The 26,971-nt window shown below is 37.8% G+C and overlaps 1 protein-coding gene across 1 annotated transcript in view; it reads left to right on the top strand.

Moving 5' to 3' along the window:
* Positions 1-26,971, top strand: part of DOCK3 (dedicator of cytokinesis 3) — a 205,599-nt gene that overhangs the window by 134,506 nt on the left and 44,122 nt on the right. The window contains exons 17-33 of the mRNA XM_026857605.1: positions 334-496; positions 980-1,086; positions 1,782-1,953; positions 2,628-2,725; positions 3,562-3,645; positions 3,988-4,088; positions 5,374-5,455; positions 11,064-11,234; positions 12,434-12,520; positions 14,773-14,965; positions 17,189-17,316; positions 18,301-18,447; positions 20,567-20,665; positions 22,823-22,917; positions 24,426-24,501; positions 25,451-25,551; positions 25,796-25,854. Coding sequence (XP_026713406.1) covers positions 334-496; positions 980-1,086; positions 1,782-1,953; positions 2,628-2,725; positions 3,562-3,645; positions 3,988-4,088; positions 5,374-5,455; positions 11,064-11,234; positions 12,434-12,520; positions 14,773-14,965; positions 17,189-17,316; positions 18,301-18,447; positions 20,567-20,665; positions 22,823-22,917; positions 24,426-24,501; positions 25,451-25,551; positions 25,796-25,854 — 1,963 coding nt within the window. The remainder of the gene's footprint in view (positions 1-333; positions 497-979; positions 1,087-1,781; positions 1,954-2,627; positions 2,726-3,561; positions 3,646-3,987; positions 4,089-5,373; positions 5,456-11,063; positions 11,235-12,433; positions 12,521-14,772; positions 14,966-17,188; positions 17,317-18,300; positions 18,448-20,566; positions 20,666-22,822; positions 22,918-24,425; positions 24,502-25,450; positions 25,552-25,795; positions 25,855-26,971) is intronic.

Here is a 26,971-nt window from a genome sequence, read left to right on the forward strand (position 1 = left end):
CTAATCTAATTATGGTCCTATTAGGTCTTTTTTTTTTTTTTTTTGACTCATATATTTGGAATTGTGTCTATTGTACTCATTCTGTGCTTGATGGGAAAGTTAGCTTAAGTAATAACAAGATACTGGAATTAATCCAGTATCATAGGTCTCCTCACTTGTCCTTTGACCCAAAGCAGTTTAAAAATCTCTTCAAAAATTTCAGATTTTATTGTGTCTGAGTTTCTCCTTCTGACTCGTCCTTTATGTCTACAGAAAGATATGAGTTATATAAAGCTTATCACCATGTAATAAAATGACTCATCTGTAGTGATGTGATGTTTTCTTTTGTTCCAGGACTGCATCAGCCTGGGCTCAGGAGAGCCAAGCAGGAGTGCATACCACTCTTTTGTCCTTTACCACAATAACAGCCCTCGATGGGGAGAAATCATCAAGTTGCCCATCCCTATAGACAGGTTCCGTGGGTCTCACCTTCGGTTTGAGTTCAGACATTGCTCCAGTGAGTGCAAAATATAACCAAGATAAATCTAAAAAAGCTGAGGCATTTCCATTGTCAATTTATATTTGGATGAGGCTGTACGAAGTGGAAAGCAGGAAAGGAGTGCCAACCTAAAATACAGTAAAGATGCACTGCTAATTAGCCGGTTGCTACGTTTAGTAAACATCACGTTAAAAACATCATGGACAGTCATTGCAGGGCAAAACGTCTTGTAGATGTTCTCCCCTGATGTTCTTTTGTAGTGTTTTCCCATAGAATGTTTTCTTTACAGCATGTATATTTTATATTTTACTATGTTAAGCATGTTTGTGTTTGGCTTGAGGCTTGTTGATCATTTGCATAGAATTAGGCATATTATATGTTATTTCTTATGTAACCTGCATGCTTTTTGTTAGGTGTGCAGAGAAGTTAGTGAATATGTGTGCTATATGGATGGACAGAATATGTACAAGTATGATTCCTTATTTCTGTCTCTTGCTGCAGCAAAAGACAAGGGAGAAAAGAAGCTCTTTGGTTTTGCGTTCACTCCATTGATGAGAGATGATGGCACTACCTTGTCAGATGATATCCACGAGCTTTATGTTTATAAGGTACCAATTCCTCCCTGCAGACTTTTCAGCTACTCATCTCTAAATCAGTTTAAATAAGCAATGGTCATTACATTAGCTTTTTTCCCCCCTTCATTAGAAGTATTTGAGGAACAGATTAACAGTTGTTCCAAATTTTATAAAATCAAAACCTCATGACTAGGTATGGATTCAGCCTTCTATTCTAGGTACAGCTTACCTTTTCCCTCCACATAATGATGATTAATCCTATCCATTTTTAATTCAAATGTACTAGTGTTTATTCAGCAGTTTTACCAGCCCATGGCATTACTCTGTACCTTTGTATTATGAAGTTGTGCTGTACTTCATATGCATCATGTTACAGTGCAACAGCTTGTCAACCCTGTAGCAGAGGGTTTGGGGGGCGTTGTTTGGGGTTATTTCTCATGCTGATTTACCATGGTTTATTTCTTCACTACAATTTTCAGACAGCAGCACTAAGCTGTACAGTTGGAAGGTCACAGTAAGTTCTAAAGAGTCAGTGGTCAGGAGACCACACTTTCTAGAGCTGGATCTGTGTTGTGTATGTAGAGGGTGGTAAGCAGAGTTTTTTCTTAGAAGTGTTTTTGTGCACCCAGAAGATCAATAAAAATAATGTTAACCAATTGCTGTCAGGGTGTGAGTGTGTGGAATGAGATAGAATAGGTACAATTCCATTTCTTGTCCTGTACCTGCAGTGTGATGAGAACAGCACCTTTAACAATCACGCACTGTACCTGGGGCTGCCTTGCTGCAAAGAGGACTACAACGGCTGCCCCAACATCCCTTCCAGCCTCATTTTCCAGCGCAGCACCAAAGAGACCTTCTCAGTCTCCACACAGCTTTCTTCTACCAAACTGACCCAGAATGGTAAGTAGCTGATTCTTCAGAATTGCCCAAGGCAACAGGGACTACGAAAAAGAGACAAGATGGGTATGCTTCTGCACTGTTTCTTGTACTAAAATACTTCTTTGTTATAATTTCATTATATGTATTGCTTTTCTTTTTACTAACACTATTGAAATGAGCAGAAACTGGGTTTTTTGAGGAAGTAAGGATATTGGCAGAGATGGCAGAGAAATTACAGACAGTACTTGTAAATCCAAGAGAAGGGTAATATGTTAAAGTTAATTTTCGTTAAATGATTGAAGAACAGAAAATTCAATGTTAGCACTTGTACACAATCCAAAGCTTGTTTTGTTCAGCTTTTACAGAGTTACTAAATAAATAAAAATTTGTTATGGCAATGTCCCTTAAGCATGGGAAGACAAAAGTGGATTGTCCACAATGCAGTGTCAGGTCACGAAGGGAAAAATGTGGTGTTTACTCTTTTTTAAGTACTTCGTTGTTCCTCCTTTCATTTCTTTGTTGGTAGTATTGGATTTACTCCATATGTGCCTTCTTGTTTTCCCGTATTTATTTTTTGCACGAGATGTACAAACTACAAGAGCAGAAGAGTAACATATAATGAATCTCTGGTGGGTCTGGGGTTGCCATGCTTCCCTCTGTGTATGATTCTAGCTCTTTCTCTCACTGTTCTGCAGTGGATTTGCTTGCCCTACTGAAATGGAAAGCTTACCCAGATCGTGTGATGGATATTCTAGGAAGACTGAGACATGTCAGTGGCGAGGAAATTGTTAAGGTATTACATGAAATAACAGTCTTTGGATGTATCTGTGATAACAAGTGAATTCAGACCTGCAGTGCGCTTCTGAATGTTCCCTCTTTTTGTACTTTTTGACGCACACTGTGAATTCAGTCTTTTCAGAGACTTCATAAATTGTTATATTTTATTTCTTGTTTTCCACATCAGAAATTTAATTAGAATAGATTAAAAAATCATGAGAGAGTCTGCAGTTGACTTCATCTTCAGAATTTTTCATCCTCCTTTCTGAGGACTGTGCTTTCAGGAAAGAAAATCACTGAATTGTCAGCATTCAGTAAGCCAGAGTGTTATGGGTGAAAGAAACAGTTGGCCACATGTAACTTGACCTGATTAATGGTTGTTATAAAAGCTCTACTTTCTGTCATATAACAAAAGTTTTCAATATTGAACATAATTTGGAGCACCAGTTAATGTGTTTCCAAGTCTTAAATTCGATGACAAAAAATACCTGATACACTCTAATGGTATGAGAATGCAAGTGGGTTGTTTTGCTGCTGTGGCTAGGTAGCACTTTTAGTCAGTGTACAGTGAAAGGAACACTCAGTTATATTTACAGATCTGTCATGCAGTACAAATCCCTTTTTTTTCTGTCATTTTTGTTGAGAAATATTCCTTGTAAAGAGAAAAATTATTCTTAGTTTAAAAAAAAAAAAAAGAAAATCTGTTGAGTCATATGGATGAACCTGAAGTGGTTTGTCCTTGGCAAGTGTTTTAGAGGTATTAACATGTGTGAAATAAGGAGGGAGGGTGGAAATAACCTTCTTTTGAATACAGTTGAATTTTAAATTCATTGTTTATTCATGTCATTTTAGTTCCTACAAGATATTCTCGACACCTTGTTTGTAGTTTTGGATGACAACACAGAAAAGTATGGGCTGTTGGTCTTTCAGTCTTTGGTAAGCTGCTGAATTGTTACTTTATCTCATGGTCAGTAAGTTTGAAGTTTCTTATTATTATGTCGCCAGTCTTTTACTTCTATGAGATATGAAATATTCAGCTGGATCCAGCCTTATGTTTTCGGTAATAATGAGGTGAGGAGGGCAGGGTAACATCAGCAGATCTGAGGACAGTATCTGCTGTCACTTGGGAGAAGCAAATAGCATCTAATAACACAGCTACTCACTGTTGAAAGAAACTCATGTATTTCATTGTTCCTTAGCTTGTGTAACTTGTTTATAGAAACCTAGCAACAATGTGCCATTTCCTCTAGTATGGGTTCACTTTTTCATCTCCCACAGGTATTCATCATAAATCTCCTGCGTGACAGCAAGTATTTTCATTTCCGACCCGTGATGGACACTTACATTCAGAAGCATTTTGCAGGAGCACTGGCTTACAAGTAGGTTTTGTTCATCCACCACTTCAAGAGATGGCATTAGCAAGCTTTTGACTGATGACACCGTCAGAATCATAACCTTCATGTTAGCAGTGGTTTCAAAATTAGATAAAAGCTGCTGCATGTCACCTGTGGCGAAGAATGAACAGACTTTGGAGGTTACCTTGTCATTCTCAACCGGCAGATCTTAGTTGGGTTTTTTTAACTGATGAGACACTGTCACTCAGCGACAACTCATTATCAGTCTGTGCTAATGAGCTACCAAGAACATACACATTTTTTGTCTTAAGGGTGGGATATAAGACTTATGTGAAAGCTTACAGAACTAATTGTAATTTCCTCTTCCAAAGCAGACAAGTATTCACAGAATATGACGTTCTGTTTAATTACAGAAAATGTATCATTTCAGTAGATCAAAAACTTAATTTTCACTGACATTTTGAAGATTCTGCTTTGTTTTCTAGTATTTTTGAGTTTGCATCAGAGAATTAAGACAGACTTTTGTAAGCAGTAACACTTATCATTCAGGGTGGGGTTTTTTTCTTTCTTTTAGACTATTTCTTTTGTATATTTGAGCATATCCTATCTTTGGCCATAGTAAACTATTAAAAACAGTTTGTAACTGGTTTTGATTGTTTCAAGCCATTCACTTTTTAGTGTAATTAAAAAAAAACCAACAAATTCTGTCAATGGCAAGTAAAAGACTGTAGATACTGTACAACACTAGAAGGCATAGTCATGTTCAGAGGGTAAGGAGGTGTTTTGCTTTGTGTTAATTATCACCTCTCAGACAAAACAAATGACTTGTAGTAGTCTGATATCTGAAATAAGGTATGCTTTTAATATAACTCTTGAAGTTAATCCAGATGGTATTGTATCCTTAGGAAAATAGATGCATGTATTTTCTTTGTGATCTTAGTTTCTAAAAATTTCTTAGATGAGATCTGGAATTTCTTATTTTTTTTTAAAAAAAAGTATATTTGGGTCTTAGAACTACATTGCATGCCTTTATCAAAGCTATCTCTTTAATAACATCAATTTGATGTTCTCTTGATGTTCCTTATGGTATAAGTCAATTACAGAGAATAAATAATTTTCTGGTTTTGAAACTTAAATGAAGGTATATATTATGTAAATTCAATGGCTAGGACAGCTATAACTGACTACTGAAATGGAGTGAAATGAGACTATTTTATAGATTTCTTCCTAAAACCAAAATGTTTGTTACCTGACTAATTTTAAAATAGTGCTGAATGTTTATCATCATTTCACTGTTTGTTATATTCAGAGAACTGATCCGATGCTTGAAGTGGTACATGGACCGGTCAGCTGAGCTCGTACGCCAGGACCACATCCAGGAGGCAATGAGAGTATGTATTCAATAAAAGTATTTGTGTGTCTCTTCCATCTGTGACTACAAAAGGGCCGGGAAAGCTGTAACTAAAATCAAGGGTAGTCTGGCACTGAATTCTTATTTGTTTAACCAGAATTTTATTTTTTTAATATTTTACCAAAATTTTAGTTTTAGGGGGAGATTTGCTCTTGCACAGAGAAAAAAAAAAAAAAAAAGGATGAATTATGTCTCCTTAAGTCCTTTTGAAGCCCTATAGAGAACTTAATGGGGATTTACATGGAGTATATATGCACTGGCCATTTATATATGTGGTTATACCTTGCACTTCAAGAAGCAGCTATTTTAAATGTATTAATGGAGTGGATCAAAGATATGATTTTCATTTCTGGCTGTGAACAGCTTCATTGTATTTCTGGTTGAAGTTCTAGAGAATTCTAAAAAGCAGACAGATAAGCTGTTAACTGGATGGAAGTTCTAACAACTGTCATTGCAGCAGACCTGAATCACAGCTCGGTGATGAGAGTACGATCTCACAGGAAGGCACAGCTTTCTAATGGGGTGTGAGACAATGGGAACACTTTTGGTGCCATTACAGAGAAACCAGCATTAGTTTTAGCACATGTAGTTGTAAAACAGAAAGATAATGTGTCAAGTACATAAATACAAGATTCCAAAATTTGTGGGAAGATACTCTTCTTTGAGTGAATGACCATCTGTACCTTCTTACTCTTAGAAGGCTTATGTCCAAACATTTGAGTCTGGGCACTTTTAGAGCTAGGAGCAGTGGCAGAAATTAGCACTTTATTTTTCTCACTTTTTTCATGTCAGTACAAATATGTGAAACATCTCACAAGTGAAGCGCGCACACACACACACACACACACATATACTACTCCTTTAAATTCTGGCAACCACTTGTGGAAGTCAGAGGTGGTTCTTTGTATTTATGCTTGTGTCTTGACATACGTTTCAGACTTTATTATGGCTTTTTCTTTCCCCTTGTGATATTTTTGTTCTTTGTTTTGCCTCTTTTAGTCTTAGTCAGTATTTTCGAGGAAGTAATTTTTATTTTTTGAGAATCCTTGTTCAGTTTGAATGATATGGCATCACTACCATCAACCAGCTTTCAAGATTTCCTGTTTAGATCACATCCTGATACTTGAGGGCATTATTTACAGTGTTTGCTTTATCTTTGGTAGATATTTACAGACCTAGAAACTTCTTTGTAATACTTTTCAACCACAGATTCATAGGGAGTGGTAAAGTGGGGCAAAGATGTCTTTTCAAGAAATTATCGATTTTCTCATCCTTTTTGTTTCTATCATCCTTTTTAATTTTTTAATTACAAAGAAACCTATTAAAATTATGAGATAGGAGGAAGATCTCCATCTGGAATGGCTTCTAGAAGGTTTTCTTCCCCCTCAAACCACTCATTAGTGCTACATGCAATGCAGCAAATAGAGATGCATGATATTGTCCCTATGTGGTCTGCAGTCTTTGAATGTCATAGTAGTCCTCTTCAGAAATACAAAAAACATGAATGCTGGACTATCTTTCAGAAACTGTTACGCAACATACCATTTGTGAATAAGGTACATTCTTTCAAGGATTCCATGGCAGCTGTTTGCTGACTGGGAATCTCAAGTGCTTGCCTCTAGAAAGTAGCTGTTCCCTCCATGAGTGAGGTCAGTTTGAAGACCTGACAGTCCAAGCCTTTCCAGGCACATGGATTATAATTACCCCCACAGTTTCTGCAGACCTAACAGTACATCCTCTACCAGTGACACTGTTGTCACATCTTATTCAGACAGTTGCCTTTACACATGTATCTTGGAGACCCAAATTAATGTCTTTGTCTTCTTCCATTACAGGAAAGTGAAACAAACCTTTTTTAGATGCTTCAAGGTACTGCACGCCATTACTAAGGGGCTTTACACAAATCACTGATAGGAAAGGGTCAGTCTTCCCAGCTGATTTTTTCAAAACCCTGACCATACTTTTAGAGCCATGCTAGCCAGGGAGCTACTGAATGAGAGATGTGGAATTACATTTTCAGCCTGCCTTTTGACATGGGACTATTCCAACTTCATTTCTTCACACTTAAAAAAGAAATGTCAGTCTGTTGCTTTTGAGACCAGTCTGCCTCTGGATTTATTAGTTACCTCATTCAGAAATAATTACCGTATTTGGTGATTTACATTTTCTACAGTCTTGCTTTTTCTAGGAATACCAGAAAATTGCTGATGTAATTCTAACTGTTCTACCTGATCAGCCTGGTTGTGGGACTTGCTCCTTCTTTTATTGCTGATGCCTTGAACTTTGCCCTAGGTCTTTTATCTGCTCTCACAAGACTCAAATTGGTACCTTCCCTTGAACTTTTGCACTTCTTTTTTCTTAAAACTGCACAGTAGATGCTTCTTGCACTTGAAGCAAGTATGCGGTTCTCTGGAAAAAACACACTGGACAGTAGCAGAAAGAAGTTTACTAGCTACTCTTGGAACAGTGAAGCGGTTACTCGGAGACTACTGAAATTGGCTTTTATTCACTTTAGTCAGGAGAGTGAAAGAGATTCAAACCTTCAGAGCTAATCCTCTTTACATACACTGTGCTTATGATAAGGTTACCCATTCTACATACTCCAGATTCTTTCCTAAAGTAACCTTTGGGTTCCTTGAGTCAGGAAGGTAATCTGTCCTTTTCTTAAAGCAGCTCTATATAAGAGTGATTCATCTGTTCATTACTCTGAACATCAGGTATAGTTTGCCTTTTGTTTGAATTTAACAGACTCTCCAGCAGATGAGTCCAGATGTGCAGCTGTACTGTCCCCAGCTGTTCACTGGATTTATGAATGTACTACATTAAAGCCATCAAATGTTGTCTGAGCATAATCCCTGAAGGCTCAAGTGACACTAGTGTCTCTGAAGAGTATCTTTATCCATTAGACCTGCAGAATAACCACGGAAATTTATCCACTTTTTTACCTCTGTTATCATGGAAGCTTCTAACTGGTGCAGTTTTTGTCATAGAGGTCTTCTGGTTTAAATTCTCCTGGGACATTGCAGTCAGCCACCAGATAACCTGTGCAAGCTGAGATGTGCTGTTCTGTGTTCACACAGTAAACATGCATACGGACAGTCACTCAGAGAAGAAAGGAAGGTTACTCAGTAGTAAGTGGAAGATCTTTGAGCTGTGGTATCTCTATGCACATTTCTTACACCTTTTCTCATTTGTCCTGGAGTACCACTGGTAGAATTTAGGGATTGTTTGGTGGAAATCAGGTTATGATGCTGTTTGTCCATTTAAGATTTGCATGTGATGTACCATGAGTCTTTAGGTTGCTCATCACAGGTGAGTGGTGTGTGCTCACATGTATTCTGTGGACATGCGTACAGACTACATTTTTAAGAAACTTCCTTTAATTTGATACTGATTTTTAATATCATGCCAAACATAATAGAAGTCTTGAAATTTATTTCAGTGCACTATGGCTTTTAACACATATATGCATCATAGCTGTGATTTTTTTTTAAATATATTTTTTTTTTAAGTAGTAAGTGTCGAAGTTAGTCCAAGTGCTGATTTGTGCTAACAGGACTTGATTTGTGTTTTTACTATCTCAGCCATATGTCTGCAGGCACACTGAACTCTTCAGTTAACTGCCTTTGTAGGTTCTAGGCAACAGTTGAGGTTGTCTGTGCTAAGTGTGTCTCGGAGTGTCTCGGAAAGCCTGCCATGCCCTTTCAACAGAGAATTACAGAATGTCATATATAAATCCTCTGATTCATTGAAAAACATAATCTCCACATTAAAGTTATGAGCTTTCAGGTTAGAATTATGGTTGTCTATACCAAATGTATAAAACAGCTTGTACAGGCACCTGCCTTGCTGTATTTAGTGTTAGCAGCAGAGATGCTAACCTTAAAGAGCTGACTTGGGAACCAGTTGACCTCTGTCTGGAAACTATCCAGAAATATAAAGTGTTATTTCCTGGTGAAGTTCTTTGGTGTAAGGAAGCTTCACTGGGAGAGGTTTTAGCACAGAAGTGTAAATAACTTACTGCCAAAGTACCGAGGTTGCCATCATTCCTGAAAAAAAAAAAAAAAGGCCTTAAGTATCGGTGGCATTTTGAAGTCTGTGATGACTTTATGAGGAATTTCACATTCCCCTTCTCTATCCATAAAGCTGTAGCATTCTAAAGCTTACAACATAACATTGCATATTTGTGTGTATAGTGTGGTAGTTCAATGAGGGGCATCTTATGAATGCAAAAATATCTGATGAGGGCAAAATTTGTACTTGAATTGACTTTCAGTTTCCAAGCAGTGAAGCAAGACCAGAATACTTTCCAGCAAATAGAGTGGACTATTACAAATGCTTCTGTATACACTATAATTACTGAGGCTCAAGCATGTTTGTTTCCTATGCTGAATTTTGAGGATATCATCAAACTATGTGTCATGTCTTCTCTTAATCCTGCTTTAATGGTGTATCATGTTAAGCACTAAGGGAAGGAGTGAAGTCCAAATCTCACTGATATTTAGTACATTTCAGTGTTGGCAGTTGTGTACACCTAATGATCAAAAAGACCTTGTTGCTGTCTGGAATATTACATTGCTCTGTTAGTGTCTGTGAGAACCTTTGATATATTGGGAAGCTTGTTAAAGGCTGCATAGAACAATGCATTTTTCTTCATTGACACTGCTGCCAAATAAATGGAGTTCTGAATGATGCTATTTGCACAGTTTTAATTAAATACATTTAGGTTGCAAATTCAGACTTAATCTGGACATGTCATAGAGCAAATTATCATTCTACTACAAAAAGATCCAATTTGCCAGTCTTTCGGGACTGCAGCATCTATCACCCATTGTATAACGGTGTTAAATGCCATCTTCTGTGCAGGTTGTTTTCCCCTGCTGAGTGCTGTCCAAGTTTCATGTGTGATGATAAAAGTCACTTTAACTTATCACAGCTTGAAGTGAAAAGATTCTCACTACAGTACTGCTGCTTGCTACTGTTACGGGCTGCTCGAGGGCTGCACGGGCTGCTCTTTTCTTCTGTTTCTGCATCTGCATTTGTTTCTGTTTGTACATGTAGCTGCCAGAGCTGCCAGAAATAAAGGTGAACTTTGCTGTTGTGTTCATATTGAAAAGTAGTAGATTCTCCTTTTACCAGGTAACCCTTCTTCTGTTCCACTGACAGTCCGCTTACCTTAATCTAGATTAGCTAACTCAAGTAATTAAAGGGTAAATTTGAATGAAAATGGGAGAATATCTTCTTCAGGTACTTACAGTCACTGTGACAAGTCATGAGAAGTTTCTTACCTTCACCAAGATTTTCCTCAAATTACGTAACTCAAATTTATCTATTTGACTTAAATGCATACTTTTTTTGCTAGTGACACATACTAGTAACAGAGGGTATTGGTTAAGAATGGGTACTTGCCTATGAGTAGCTCTTCCTTAAATGAATTATGTACAGAACCTGTTTTTCTTTCTCCTTTCTAAAGCTGAATAATTTAGTCGTTATGCACCTAGAATCTTTCCTGGTTCTCTTTAAAGCTCCTTTATTTTTCTTTCTCTCTTTTTCTCTATCTTAATCTCCTTCCTCTCCTGCTCCTTAAGGCCTTGGAGTATCTTTTCAAGTTCATTGTCCAATCTCGGATCCTTTACTCCAGAGCTACTTGTGGAATGGAGGAGGAACAGTTCCGCTCTAGCATCCAGGAGCTTTTCCAGTCCATCAGATTTGTGCTCAGCTTGGACAGCAGGAGCTCCGAGACTCTCATCTTCACACAGGTTTGCTATTTTCTACACTTTAACTGGCAAACCAAAAGGCAGCTATTTTCTGCACAGGTAGTATATATGGCACATGACGATTAAATGCTAATAAACTGATGATACTGGAAAATGACGTAGCTAATTAATGTTATTAGACAGTAGCTTTGCACCACTTCACAGATGCAGGAGAGCTGAACTGTGGACTCTCAAGAGGAAGGTGACATAAGAGTATAGTTTTTTTCCTTCACAAAAGTAAACTGCATTTTCAAGCGACTCATTCATATGTCTTATGGTTGGCCTCAAGGAATTTTAAATCCTTAATTGTAGTAGCTCAAAGTCAATGCTTATGATCATAGCAACATTAGAGAATTTCAGCTGATGCACTCACAGTCAGATAAACTTACTTCCAGCATACTCTAAAATGACAGTCAGCATCATATGCAGCCTGACCACAAGCATACTGTGATACCCACACTCACATTTAATACATTATTTTGAATATGGCCCAGATGATTTCATGAAGACTTCATGTGGGATTAAGATACTGTTCAAAGTGAGTAAGGATGCTGCTAAGTTTCTTTCATATTTTCAAGATCACTAAATTACATACTTCTGTGTTTAAAAGTTTTAAATAGTAATGTCAAATGTGTTATGTGTGTCTCAGCTCACGGAGTGTCAGAACGAACCACCTAGAACTGCCTGGTAATATGAAGATGATTTGTAATGGCAAATTTGCTATTTACGGATGTTTTGAACACCTACTGTAGTTTGCCAAAGAAGCAGTTGCTGTGAATGTTGCAACAGATCGGAGTGACTCCAGCGGTTAGGGGAGCTGCCAGCAATGTGATCTCTTTCTTAAGAAGCTGCTCTGAAAGATTTTGAGAACAGCTGCTCCAATCTCTTATTTAATCACCCATTAGTGGGTATCATAAGATGAGCCAAGAACATGAGGAATCAGTGCACAGAATTTTGCAGACAAAGTGACAGCAAGTGGAAACAGCATCCTATGAATGGTGGCTGTTTAGGACAAAGACTAGGTTTGAGGATGGGGTTATTTTCCCTTTTCTATTTGTCTTTTTTTTTTTTTTCTCCTTTCTCTCACTAAGATATTTCTTACTTCAGAATCTGTAAAGTCTGTCCTTGCTTAATCTTTGAAAAGTTTACTTTTTGTTTCCCCCTTGCCACTATGTTGCCCCTTGATCCCAATTGCCCCATAGGCGCCTCAGCCTGGAGGGCAGGCGAGCGGAGCTGGGACATGTGCCCCACAAAAGTGTGGTGGTACTTCAAGGCCGTCATTTAATTCTGTAAGTAACAATCCCTAGAACTGCAGAAGTATTTCATCATGGATGTTCCTAACTAATCCCTTTTCCCTACCCAAAACCCTCTTTTCCTGCATATAAACCAGAATGTAATGTTTAAGTGGCTGGTACTTTAAAATAAGGAAATGTGGAATATTTCAGTTATTAATGGAATAGCTTATGACATCTAAACACTGAAAAGACAGTACTGAGGATGTATACAAGATTATATACATCAAATTGTTCAGGGGAGCCAAGGGGATTGTGTACTAGTTCTGCAAGTCTGGGCAACTGTTAAATATCTACAGAAATGCTTGAGGCCCTAGCAAACATGGTTGTCTTCACACTTGCCCTCTTATCCAGGATATTAGAGAGATCTCAGTATAGTTCTTTCCAGCAATGAGATTAAAACTGATTATGTCCTTCCTTTCAGGCAATTAGCTTGACATGAATAATGTTCCAGCATATTTTAGGGTGTTGTACAAAAAGGGCTCTTCAAGGAACGGATGAAATGATGTAGCTGTTTCTCAAGCCGACTCCAAAGCTTCCTACTAGATATTCTAAACCACAACAGAAATCCTTCTTTCTGCTTTATAGTAAGAAATAAATTTAGGAAAACTGTAAGGATTTGTTGGGCCAATATTGTAACCTCATTTGTATTATACCAAAGCTAAAGATGATGACTGGATGTAGCTGTTAGCCTTCCAAGAGTACCATGAGCTTTTTAAAAGATTCATACTTATTTAGTTTGTTAGTACGTTGTATGTATACAGCAACAGATAGGTGACAACACCCAGGAGGCTATGTGGGGTTTTGTGTAATCTGAATTGATTGTAATGAGACAAAATGTTGAGAGAGATAGAGTGTGAAGAAGAAAAGGGTACATTTGTATTTGGAATAATTTAATGGGCTCTACAGTGTAAGCTGTAAAAAAATAACTTAAACTTTGCTCAGTGACTACTAAATAGATATCACTGTTGTTTGAAGGAAAAGATACTTTGAGGAGAGATTTGGCAAGGAAGGAAGTTGTGTATTATATGGGATTAGGAGAGGCATGCCAAGTGATAAAGCCACCATGGGAGAGATACAGAAATGTGTGTGCAACATAAAAACAAAAAAAATCTGTGAGGAAAAGGAGGACTTGAATAGAAGAAAATCCTGATAGGTGGTGAGACTCTGGAAGGGCAAAACTGAACAGAGATCTGCAACGAAGTTTAGTAAATCTGAACTTCTGCAGGAAATCAGTGTGGTTTGTGTGGAGAGCTGAATTCAGACACAGGAGGTGGAAACAGCAAGAAGGGAAGTGTGTGTGGTCAGGGGCTTGGATGGAAGACAGACAGTTGAATCAAAACCAGGCTGGGCAGCAGTTCAAGACAGCAACCCTCTAGGAATTTAAGTAGTTATAATGAGGAAACCGGTATGGACCTTGGTAGGATGTAGAGGAAGAAAGAGAAGAATTTTAAAGCATTAGAGGTGTGTGACAGTTGTTAGGTATGACACCAAGTCAGTGGAGCTTGAGGATAGGGCAATGTGTGGAATTTTCTACTGTTACAAAGAAATTAATTGAAAAAATGTGAAATAAGAGATGAAGAGTGATTTTGTTGTTGTGCTGATACTGTTTCTGCACTTTAAGAAACACTTCAAGGATAGCTCCAGCTTACTGGATATATCCATTACTACAACAATCACGTGCACACTTACTTGCATGATGTAATGCCTCTTTCCCATGAAATCGCACCCCACCCCACTGCAGAAATATTATAATGTCACGTGAGAGTGCTGCCATGGTTAAGGGTCTGTCAACATGATCTTTACTTCAGAATATTTTCTGTAGAGTTTTAACTGTCTTAGGTAAGTTGCTCAGTACAAAAATTCAGTATGGAACTCTAATCAGAAGCAAGTTTTATATTTATTGTAAAAAATAAATCAACAAAAATGGACTACTTTCTGTTCTCTGGTACCTCAGGTTTTTTCTGTTTTATAAGTTGTGTCCGAAAATACAGCCTTTTGAAGCTCTACAGTATGTATGTGCTCAACTTACCATAAGACTTAGTATTGCAGCAGTGCTTGATTTTTATGTACTACGTGTAATTTGTTCACTATGAATTTTAGGTACTGCAAAACATTAACACCAGCCATAGTGCACTATTTAGTAGCTTTTTGCAGACCCTTAATTTAGTTTTACTGTTTCTATTTCACTGCATTTAGCTGCCATTACAGAATTCCAAAGTTTCAGTTTCTTCATTTACTTTTTTCAGGCTGCCTTGCTGAACTCCTTCCCTGCTATCTTTGATGAGCTGTTGCAGATGTTCACTGTGCAGGAAGTAGCAGAGTTCGTGAGGGGCACTCTGGGCAGCATGCCCAGTACAGTACACATCGGGCAATCAATGGACGTTGTTAAGCTACAGTCTATTGCACGCACTGTTGACAGCCGCCTGTTCTCTTTCTCAGGTAAGATGGCAGCATCTGAGCCTAAGTCTTGCGGCCAACTAAGAGTAGGAACATGTTACATGTATCTTGCAGTTGCTTTGTTGCAAATAATTTATTGCTGAATGCCAATAATCTTGGTGTAGTTATTTATATCTCAGTGGCATCATTGTTAATAGATTCACTGCACATACTTTGTAAGCTTCCCTGTGGTAGAAAATGTTTATAAATCCATGGGGTGGTTTAGGCCCTGCCAGGACCGGAGACCACGTTGCCGTTGTCCCTCCCCCACCCTCAGCTGGTCAGGGTTGGAAGTGAGGCACAAACCCCGGGGTTGAAATAAGGAGAAATTTAATATAACAGTGTAATAAATAAAATCTGAACAACAACAATAGCAATAATAACAACAGTAAACAGTAATAACAATGACCAAGACAAAAGCTACACAGAGCAATGCCACAGTGAACACAGCCAGCCTGCTGCACGTGCTTCCCGCGCTGCTGCGTGGGACCTGACCTCAGCATGGTATGGGTAACCCGGCTGGAGATCCCTTCCCCCTGCTTGGGAGAAACTTAACCCTATCCTAGCTGAACCAGGACAATCCATCATGGATAAATTGTAGTTACTAAAGGTAAAGATAAAAATACATACATTAACAAATGAAGACAATTACTAAAACTGCCAGTTCTCACTTGATACTTAGTGTTACTCTTCTGTTGCTGTCCTGCATGGAAGATAACCTTCCCAGCAAGCTTATTCTTTGAGAAAGAGAAATGGAGATAAAGTTACATGAGAAACCCACCATATTCTTTTAAAATACGTTTATATAACTTTAATATTTCTTTAGCTCAGCATACTAGTTAATTCTTTAAGAATTAATTGAATGAAGAAGAGTTTGAAGGTTGTGAGTTTTCACACATAAAGGTCTCAATAAAAGAAGTTAAGAAGGTAATAGTGGAAGATAAAAAACACCATTAGGCTTACCTTCTCTTGAAGTAAGGATCTCAAGTTAGTGCACTCAGATTATTCTACTCAGTGCAAGGTGAGAATAATAACACAGAATCATGTTTAAGCCATCCATTGTAATTGTTTGTAAACTTATTTTCTTCTTAAATTTGAAATTCATCTCCAAAAACATGAAAGTATAGAGAATAAGTAGATTAGTCCAAAGGTGTCTGTGAAACAGGCAGTGAATTTTATCTAATTACAGTTCATGGGCAAAAACCTCCTTTTCTATCTTCTCAAGAAAGCCAGGTGTAACTGGACCCACCAGGGGTCCAGGGCTTTAGTCCTTCCCATTAACCTTCATTTGTTCTTTACAATGATACTGGCACCTAATGATGCTTTTCCCTGCTGCATAGCACCATGACATCTCACTGAAGTTACAAAAACCAGAAATAAAGCTTCAGCATTGCAAGGCAGCTATGACTGTATAGGTACCACATTTTCCACCCAACACAATGGCAGACCCCTATCCTATTCCTTCCCATGGAAGCATGACCCAATACTCCCAGGTCAACAATCTCTCCCATGTCCTGTCTGCCCCTGGGAAGATGAATCTAGTTTCTAAATTTATCTTTTGCCTCCCTGCCCACCCCACCTACACTTCAGGTCTTGCAATTAAAGGAAGAAACATTTTTCTTTTTCTTGCCTCCCATATAGTGATGACTTGTTTTCCTTCCATCTCTCCTCTCAGTCTGTTTGCTGACATCTTGCCACCTTTTTCCCCCGTCTCTATTTTTTTCCCCTCTTTTGGCTACTGTTTTCTGCAGCAGCTACCTGCTCTCCCTTCTTTAGTAAAATTCAGGTTTGCAAGCCAGGTGAAAGAGAAGAAGTAGGAGGTTTCCAAGAGGCATATATTTATTGGAGAAGCTCTCCTAGCTGTGACAATAGAGCTGGAAAGCAACACAAAGTGAGGAGGGTTTGCACGAAGAAATCAGCATTAGAAAATATTAGTGCACAACTCTTGTTTCCAAGTTGAATCACTACTGAGAACATTGTGTAGACACATATAACTACATAAATGTGGTCATTTATGAACTTTTGAAACTAGATGCACTGTTCATTCATTAGATAACAGTTCTTAGAAGTGTAGTGTACTACAATCTCTACAATAGAAGTTGCACCAATTAATCAAATGTGCTTGTATCAGTAGGCTAATTTGGATACCTAAAGGCTGCTGATTGAGATGGTTGAAATTTTAGTGGGTTTTTTGGAAGAGCTGCAATCTGATTTTCTTTTTTTCAGAGTCCCGGCGCATCCTGCTACCTGTAGTTCTTCACCACATTCACCTTCACCTACGACAGCAGAAGGAGCTACTTATCTGCTCTGGGATCCTCAGTAGTATCTTCTCCATAATAAAGACTAGCTCTTTGGTAATCTGCTGCTTGATTTTTTTTTATTTTTTTTTTTAATTGCACCACTGATTTAGTAAAATGAAGACTGAGGGACTCTTACAGTTTAATGCAGGTTTTTCAAAGAACCTTTTAAAAATGAAATTCTGCTAACTTTCTGTCAGCAGGAGAACATCTGAATTGAGGGTCTGCTTTTGTGCATGTGACTCAGAGCATTCTGATTACACAGTGTTCTTGCTGTTAGGAGGGGAAAAAAGCATACACATTTACCAGGTTTGACACTGTTTAATTTTCTTCATCCAAGCCCAGAACTTAGATGTCAGTGGAGTTTAAAAGCTCTACACAGCTCTAGGACTTGCAGTTCTTCAGGAGACAATAACTAGCACATTGTGATTCATGTTAAGAGAATACTCTAAAATTATCCAATCAGTGAAATCACACTTACTTATGGAAATCACTGCTGAGTTTAAACACCCAGTTTTGATCATAATACTCTGATCTCAAATGGTAACTTGGATCATTTAAAGCAATGCTCATAAACAGAGGGTGGTGAAGTTTCCCCACCTGACTCTAAAGGAGTGAGCTCATGGTGCTAAATAAAATTCATACCATTCTACAATAGAATTCTACAAGTTACGGGTTTGTGTCAAAGGAATGAGATGAAAGGTATCACAGTAATAAGCTAAAATAATGCTGCCATGGAATAAAGGTTCCTGAGCATGATTTGATGCCATTGTGTTCTAGAATGTATGCAGACCTCTGATTATAGATTTACCTTTATTGCTGTGACCCTGAACGTTTCCATCAGAGACTAATGAGGTAACACACATTGGCATAACAACAGTATCTGGTACCAATGAGGAATTTGACTGTGCTCTCCTGAACCTCTCTTACGGAGCGCTCTTATCAAAATGAGTCTATGGTATGGCTGACTCAGCAGAACTGTCTTTGCCAATTCCATTCTCTCCAGTTTCTAACTGTGTGTTTGCTCATCACTTACTGTAGGAGGGAGATGTCGTGGAGGAGGTTGAGATGATGGTGGAGAGCCTCCTGGATGTGCTTTTACAAACTCTGCTTACAATCATGAGTAAATCGCAGTCTCAGGAGGCGGTAAGAGGGCAGCGTTGCCCGCAGTGCACAGCAGAAATCACTGTTAGTAACTAACAATCAGTTTCTATTTCCTGCTTCTCTAACCTTTGGTTCAGTCCCTCACCACCACTGGCACCTCATTATCATCTCTGCTGCATGAATGCCCAGAGCTTTGTCTCTTTCCCTTGATAAGCCACAAATCCATCCCTTCCTCTGTGCAGTAGTGAGGTCTGCAGGAAGCAGTGGAGCTCAGGAAGCTTTTGTGGATTTCCAGGTTATTTTCTTGTTTGTCTTTGCAGCTGTGATTGAGAGTTATTAATTAGAACTTGAGGCATATGCTAGCCGGGTCACTGCCTAGGGCTTCACCCCTAAATGCGCCTGACCAAGAGCTCTATGAGTATCAGGCTCTGATTCCTAAGACCGAGAAATACCATAATGCTCACTGGACAAGTCCCTTTAACACCCTTCGAGAGCTTCTGTCCAGCTTCACTAAGTATTTCATGCAAATGAAACGCAACATACTTTTGAAAAAGAAATTAACAGATCCTAAGTCAAGTGAGCTGTTGAGCTTGGTGGGAGAAGAGGGAGAAGCCACCACTTTGTCCAGACCGACAGCCATAAGCCTAGGGGAAGAAATCTTTTCATTGACATGCAATGGTAGAGAAGAAAAAGAACAGAATTTTGCTGTTCAGCTTTGTTCTTTTTGGGATTTGTTGCCCTTTTCTATTTGAGCCTATTTTAGTCTATTTTAGCTTGTCAGAGTCTGTAATGCAGCTTTTGCACAATGTATGATGTTAAGCTGTTGCTCAGAACATCCCTTTTTTTAGACTTGCTTTTTTATCAAATGGCTGAAACCTCAGAGGTATTGTTGGGGGCAGATGTACACTGAGGTACGCTTCTCACACAAGAGGAAAGGTTCTATCTTTCCATGTTAGCTCAGATAAAGTAACAAATGGTAGAATCCTAATAAAGAACAAGGCATTTAGTGGTTTTCAGATGTGTTCTTTGATATAAAACACAGAAGGCACTAGCTCGCAGATGTCCAGTAACATCTCATTTTTCTTTAATTCCTACCTTTTGTCTTACTGTTATTTATCACATGCCACCTCTCACCGAAGAGCACACATTTTTTCTTAATGAAATTCAGCCCCATAGAGTCTATTTGAACAACCTATGTCAAAGCTTCTGGGTAGATGCTTGAGCCAGTTAGAGAGAAAAAAAAAAAAAAAAAAGGAATGGAGAGTCTCAGGTATAAAATCCCATAGTATTTGTTCCTGAATTTATATTTCACAGCACAGTGATATGTGGAATCTTACTAGATACTGCTTAGAAACTAGTTTGTATATTTTCCAAATTAATTGTTCATTGTCAGAGGAGAAAAAAAAAGTGTTGTGCAAGGGACTGGCAGTCAAAAGACATAGTGCTTACGTTCTTGGCACTGCCTTCCTTGTTACCTTGGACACATTGCTTAACTTCTCTGTGCTTTGCTTTCAGATATGTAAAATGGGGAGCTCATCTTTGGAAAACACTTTGGGATACTGTGGTAACTGGTTAGGGTGCATCTGCTTTGCAGGCCAGAAATGTAATTGTAGCTCATGTAGGCTTACCCAAACTATATTCAGAATATCTTACTGGAATACTGCTATACTGTAGCTATGACAGCATATATCTTGTTGAACACTAATAAGCCAAATATTTACAAGATTCTAGACACCTTTTGTAGGCCATACTGATCTCATGCTGTCATCATGATGTGCTGGTTTGAGTATCTGAGCCAATTAGTTTAAATAATTGCTGGTATGTCTGCATGAGCTGCAGTCACACCTTTGAGACACATAGTATATTAAGTAACTGGAAAAGGTGATTGTCAAAAACTGCATGCTTGGAGGACAATTCATTAATGTCTGTATTAATTATTTTAAATTATTTTTGTTTAGACTACAACATTGGTTAAAATACCTTTAAAACTGGCATCTGTGGAGGAGGTGTATTCCTGTGTATTAACAGTAATTCAAGAACTGTTAACATGCAGTATTTTTAATCTCTGTGCATGTCAGCTTTCCTCTCATAGGCATTGGGGCCATTTCAGACCCCTCCCTTTATACCTTTACCCCAGGTTGAGTTTTATATTTATGAAATTTCAGATTGTCTGAACTTAAATAGTTTCTCATTTGGTCAACAGGGAGAATATGTCTCCTGCCTTTTATCTTTGCTTCGTCAGATGTCAGACACTCATTTCCAGCACTTACTGGACAACTTTCAGAGCAAGGATGAACTAAAGGTACAACAGAACATTGTTTTTGTAGGGTGATTCGCTCAGAATGGGAGAGCAGAGGGAAATCCCTTCATCATTACTTGCTCTGCTAATCGTTCCCATTCACTGGCACTCTAGTCATGGACCTTCCTTTCATCTTTATAATAACAGGTGTCGTGTTACTTAAGACGACAGCACACTGAATGATTTTCCTAAGAGCAAATAAAGTTCCAAGATAGATGTTATTAGACTTAAAATGATATTGTTGTTGTACCATATAGAACAGAGTCAAGAGGAACAGGGGGTTTTTTTAATCCCGGGAATGTAAAGTCAGTTGTTCTATAGCATTTCACTAGATGTTAAACTTACAAAGAGTGTTGATTTTATGCCAAAAGAGAAATTTCAAGCCTTTTTGGGTATACAAATGTCTCTAGCCGGTGAAATCTTTTTTGGGAAAGCAGTAAACTTATTACTCCACTTGCTGCATACTTGCCAAATTTGTGAACATTATTTTAAATTATGGCTATTCATGAGCAGAAGGGGTTGGTGAGGGGTACAGACCTCTCTGGTGGCTTTTTTTTGTCACTGACATTTTGAAACAGGACATCTCAAAACATCAGAAACTAGCTTTTTATCTCAACTTCCATAGGAAGGAGTATCTCTGACAACCATCTGTTAAAAAGGCAGAATAATTTTATAAATAAAGCATGCTTTTGATTAGCATGGCACTCAATAAAATCTGGACAATAAGAGGAATGTAGCATGGCAGGAACTTATGTTGCCTTAAATGAAATGGAGAAACATAAGAAGTCCTTTCTGAGTAGGCTTTCAGGTTCTGAATAGTTCATGTGTGCATAGAAAGGCTGAATAAATCATGGACATAAATTTGGGATGATATAATTCTTACCTTTAGGTTGCAGGGTTCAGTGTATCTCAGGTTGATAATCTGAGATTACTACCTTTCAGGTAACTTTCAAATTGCTCATAGGAAGATGATATGGTAAACTAAGTAATATTAGTTTTTACTAGTTATTTTTGAAAGCAGTTTAAACTATATTTCTAATGTCAGACCAGGGAAGAGGTTTGTCCTTGAGCTGAAATTTGTCTTTACACCCATAAGGACAAACACTCATGTATCTCTGATAATTTTAAATATAAATTCCAGGAGTATCACAGAGGCTTCAGATTTTATACCCGATGCTTTTTCCAACTATAGTTGACCTAATAAAATACATTACTTTTTTTTTCCTTCAAATATTTCTGTAACAATATTTCCAATACCTTTTCTTGGATGGAAAGGCATTATGTTCCTTACCACTGTTACAGCTAGGCCAGAACGAGGTCAAAAGTCAAGGAGCTTCTGATGCTTTACTCTTAGCTCAGTTACATTAAAATATTAAACTCCTCCCCCTCCCCAGATTAAGGCATAATGGTAGGACAGTTTTGAAGAAAACTTGCACTGCCACTTTCTGTACTATCCTGATTTTGTGTAGAAGAAAAACCAAACAATAAAATCATAGTTTGCAAGGCCAACAACTTGGCATGTTTCATCCTTACTGTTGTTCTTTATAAACACAGAAGTGCAGGTAGTCAAAAAACAGAAATGTCTTCAGGTTTGGCGATTTTTTTTTTGGAAAGCACGTAGTCAGCTAAATGTGTTTTAAGAGATCTTTTCTGCTGCATATTTCCAGAAATGTTTTTTTTTTGTTATTATTTTTAAAAGCCTGTGTAGTTTCATTGGGTTTGGGTGTGTGGTTTTCTGTCAAATTTGTGACATAAGTGCAAAGAAATTTGGACAGATACATTAACTAAATGAATGCATAAATAAATTATTATGATCCCGGTATATTTGAAAATAGCTGCAAATTGATACTGGAACTCTAGATGATAGTACTGAGAAGTCATTTACAATTATGCATGTAAGGAAGTTTTTAATCTCACTGTAGAAATTAAGATTTAAAAGACAGCTGCAACTTGTGAAGTACATATTAGATGTGGACAAAATGAACAGAACCATATCCCAATATATGTTGTTTCTGTGTTTTCAGGTGAATGGCCTAGTAACACAAAGCTCAAATGGAGCACATTTAACTTCGTTGTCTTTCTTACAATCAAGAAAAGAGATTAATCTACAGCAGCTGATGATATTTTTCTTTTTTTTTTTTTTCTCCCCCTATGTGATAGGAGTTCCTCCTGAAGATTTTCTGTGTATTTCGGAACCTGATGAAAATGAGTGTCTTTCCTCGAGACTGGATGGTGATGAGGTTGCTCACCAGCAAGTAAGTAGGGAAGCAGGTATAAACTGCTGACTTTCTATATCAGAATTTTTTCTCCTCAGCTGGGCAGTGATGCAGTGTGTTTCATCAGTCTGAGGTGTGGTGATCAAGACAGGAATTCCGGAGTGCTCATCCTCATTCTGCAATTATTTTAACAGTCTGGACCAAACTGAGACTTCTGTATTCATTCTGTTCCTTAAACTCTATCAGTATGTACAAGTGTCAAGAGTTGAAGGTTTAAACCCAAAGCTGAAGTAGCTGCATTGAGGGTAAGAGTGGCACAGCAGCTATAACGCATGGCAAGGGACAGCAGCCCACACTGTGTGGTATTGAGGCCTCTCAACTCCCTTTCTCAGTAAATTACTACATTAAATATCTGTCTCTTCTTATAAACATCACTTCTTAACCTACCTAGGAGGACTCAGTTAACTATCTTAGAAAAGGAGGAGCAGGCCCAGCAATGAGTTATTTCTTAATTAATTGTTATCTACCAAACTCAAAAATGCTTCATTTTATATAATTTTCTTGCTTCTGATGGGTTAAGTACTACGCTGTTTGGAACGGTAGCAGTGTGATGAACACAGGGTGGCTGGAATTATTTACTAGTTTCTTGTTTCTTTAGATAAACTAGCTATAGAATTACTACTAACTGACAACTGGAGGGGTTCCCATTACAAGAAGACACAATGGAAATTTGCCTAAAGGCTGATGCTCAGTTGAGTTATATGCTCTGCGAGTTCACCGTGCTAATGAAAAGTGAAAGAAGTGGATTTCAGTATTTCAAGCGCAAAGATTAAATGAAGTTCTGTAAGAAATCCACGTGAAAAGAGTAGTTACCTCAGATACTGTAGGTCACCTAGTTCCCTTCAGCATAATTTTGCCATAAACCTTTAGCCTGAATGTCCATTTAGCAGTGCTGCTGGAAGCATTGCTTTCACGTGAATCAGAGATGTGCCGTTTCCCTTGATACTGCTGTAGCCTTATATACATGTTATTTATTAATCACATGCCTTGATTGCCTTTCACTAAGGTGTATTCAGCCACCTACAAACAAATACCAGGTAATGCAGAATGGCAAAATACTCACAAATAGGTTGAGTTTAAGTGTGTGGCAAAAAAAAGAACCATTGTATAACCAAGACTGACAGCTCAAACTTTTTGAGCTGCTCTTCTTTGAACAACAAAACAACCGCTTTCTGCTTAAAATAGGAGAAAGATGGGTGTATCCTTTTGTTTCACTGAAGGCAATATGGCCCAGCCATACAAAAGAGACAGGAATTTAAATGCTCCCGTGTAAATTCAAAAAAATTATAATAATGATGAAAATCTTTAATCTTGTATCACTTGGTACAAACTGTTTATTACAGCATAGAAAGATTGGTGACTTCTGTGAGAATCTAGCAGTGATTACATGAAGAATGCTTGTCTCTGTATAGTAAAATCAGCACCACCCACTGTAATGTTATACTCCAGGTGCAAATGAGTTTTCTTTTCTGTTCTTTTGCTTGCAGCATCATAGTTACGACAGTTCAGTACCTGTCTTCTGCCCTGCATAAGAATTTCACGGAAACGGACTTTGATTTTAAAGTAAGAATTGATACTGAGAAAATGTTATGACATCTTTTTAAACTAATGCTAACAAAGAAACAAGAGCTATTCTCTACATTAGCTGATGATATTTGCAGCATTTATTTCAGTATCTGTGAGGAAGATGAGCTAACTGATAAAAGGCAGGAATTTGAATGTGCTCTGGAATTAAGGGGAAGTAGAGCAGATAGATTGTAAGATCAAATCAAGAAAACTGAGCCTATCATAAAAGAGACAAGTATCTTCATAAGCAGTGGAGCTAATGAAGCATGCTGTCTTACAGATTGATGCCTAATAAAATGTAAACTCAAGCAGTGCTTTTCCTGAAGTTGGAGCATTCATGCTCTTCCTCTCCCACAGGAGAGAAACACAGTATCTTAAAGAGTGTTTTCCCTATGGAGTTTAAAATGGGCAACAAATTCACTGTTACTAAGGAAAAGCTGCCAGACGTGTACCTAAGCACGTGCATGCACACCATGATGGCAAAAGCCTCATTTCTTTGAGAAAACAGACTAAATTATAGACCTTATTATAGGCTTATAGGGCTATAGCTTATAGGCCTTAAATTATAGGAATTATATTATATCATTCATGATATATTTCCTGCATTTTTCTGAGGGATAAAATCTGTTTAGCCTAGAGAAAAAGAACAATTTAAAACCTGGCTGAAGTCACCAAGTTTTATTCATTTTTGAACTCTGGTGCTAAGATGAAAGCCTAGTGGCATTTACTTTCTCGGGGTTTTTAATTTTTGTTTCTACTAGGTTTTAAATAATCCATTGGTATCCATAAGAGTTTAGTATCCCAATTAAGTTACATCTTGATTACAAAAAGGATGTAACAGATATGTAGTCTGATCCTACATATAGAGGAATATATGTCTTCCTACACATGTTTAAAACCTACTCCTTGGAGTTTAATGTTATAAAACTTCTTTCCTCTGTCACAGGTGTGGAACTCTTATTTCAGCCTGGCAGTTTTGTTTATAAACCAGCCAAGCCTCCAACTAGAAAATGCCACACCAGCTAAGAGGAAGAAGATTCTGGATAAGTAAGAACATGTTTTGCTGGGTTTCCAGCCTTTTCTACCACCTCAAAAAAAGAGACTTCTTTTTCTACCACAAGTCCCTGTGATTTATTGTGCAACTTGGGGATGTGGAGATGCTTGGGAAATAAATAAGTGGTCGAGTTGTTTTTCTTATGTTGACTTCAATGTGAATTTGATATTATTTTTTAACGTCACTGCCTTGTCAGTTTTTGTTCCATTAGGCAGTTGTCTGTCTCCTCTCTTTCAGGTATGGTGATATGAGAGTGATGATGGCATATGAGCTCTTCAGCATGTGGCAGAACCTGGGTATGTCCCTTCCTTCTCTGTCCTAGCAGCCAAAGCCAAAGTAGCCCCAGCTTTCTGTTGGAATTTTTTTTAAAAAAAACTTTTTGTAGCATTGTACAATATTTAGTTTCTCTTAAGAGTTGTAAAACCAGGAAGCACTTCTTCCACCAAAAGCTCTCTTCTGTACTGTCTCATCCTACCTTTTTATTTGAGATAATACATTCTATGAATTTGAATGCTTTCTTCTCAAATCTGATGGTGGCAGGTTTTGATTGTTTAGACACACCAGTGACAGTTTTTGGGTATTTGCAAATATTAAATCAGCTTTTTCCAATCCCTTTAACTGTGTTGCAGCCAGGTTCATACGGAGATACACTGTTACTCTCTGACTTTTGTCTGATCCATGGCTGTAAAGTAGAAATTTAAATCTTCACAGCTGTAACCAGCTTTGCAATTACCTAGAGGATTCAAATGCCAAAGTTGTAATGATTCAGAATTATAGAATCATAGAATCATTTAGGCTGGCAAAGACACTTAAGATCACCAAGTCCAACTGTAAACCTAACACTACCAAGTCCACCACTAGGCCATAGCTATGTGTGTTTGATCATAATGCCCAGAAGGGGGATACAGTAAAGCTTCTTTTTTGGTGTCTTCAGGTATCTAGTATGCATAACAAACTCTACATTAATACTTTAAAGAGAAAAAGGAATTAAAAAACAAACCAGAAAACCCAAACTAAAACCCACAAAAGCCCTGTCTGCAATAACAATGTTTGTGATAAAATTTCAACTTCTGCAGTTCATTTGACCTCTTTCTATATATCTTAAGAAATAAAGAATGTTACAAAGTGGGGAAAAATGTATCTCGCCACAGGTTTCAAAAGGTAAATGGAGATTTTTCATCTAGAACTTGTGCTTTTAGAAGTGTGCTGCAGCAGTCTTGGGTTTAAGTAATTCAGAAAAGCCAAGTAACTACTGTATCAGAGCAAGTCCAGCTAGGCCAGTACCCTGTCTCCATCAGGGACCAAAAATGAACACCTATGGAAATGTTTGAGGACAAAGAAAGCACATAGTATTATAAAAGAAAAAAAAATATGTTTGCTGATAGAGATCACAAATAATGCAAGGTTCTGAGA

Source organism: Athene cunicularia, assembly GCF_003259725.1.
Source record: "Athene cunicularia isolate RWA chromosome 12 unlocalized genomic scaffold, athCun1 chr12_part1, whole genome shotgun sequence".
NCBI lineage: Eukaryota > Metazoa > Chordata > Aves > Strigiformes > Strigidae > Athene > Athene cunicularia.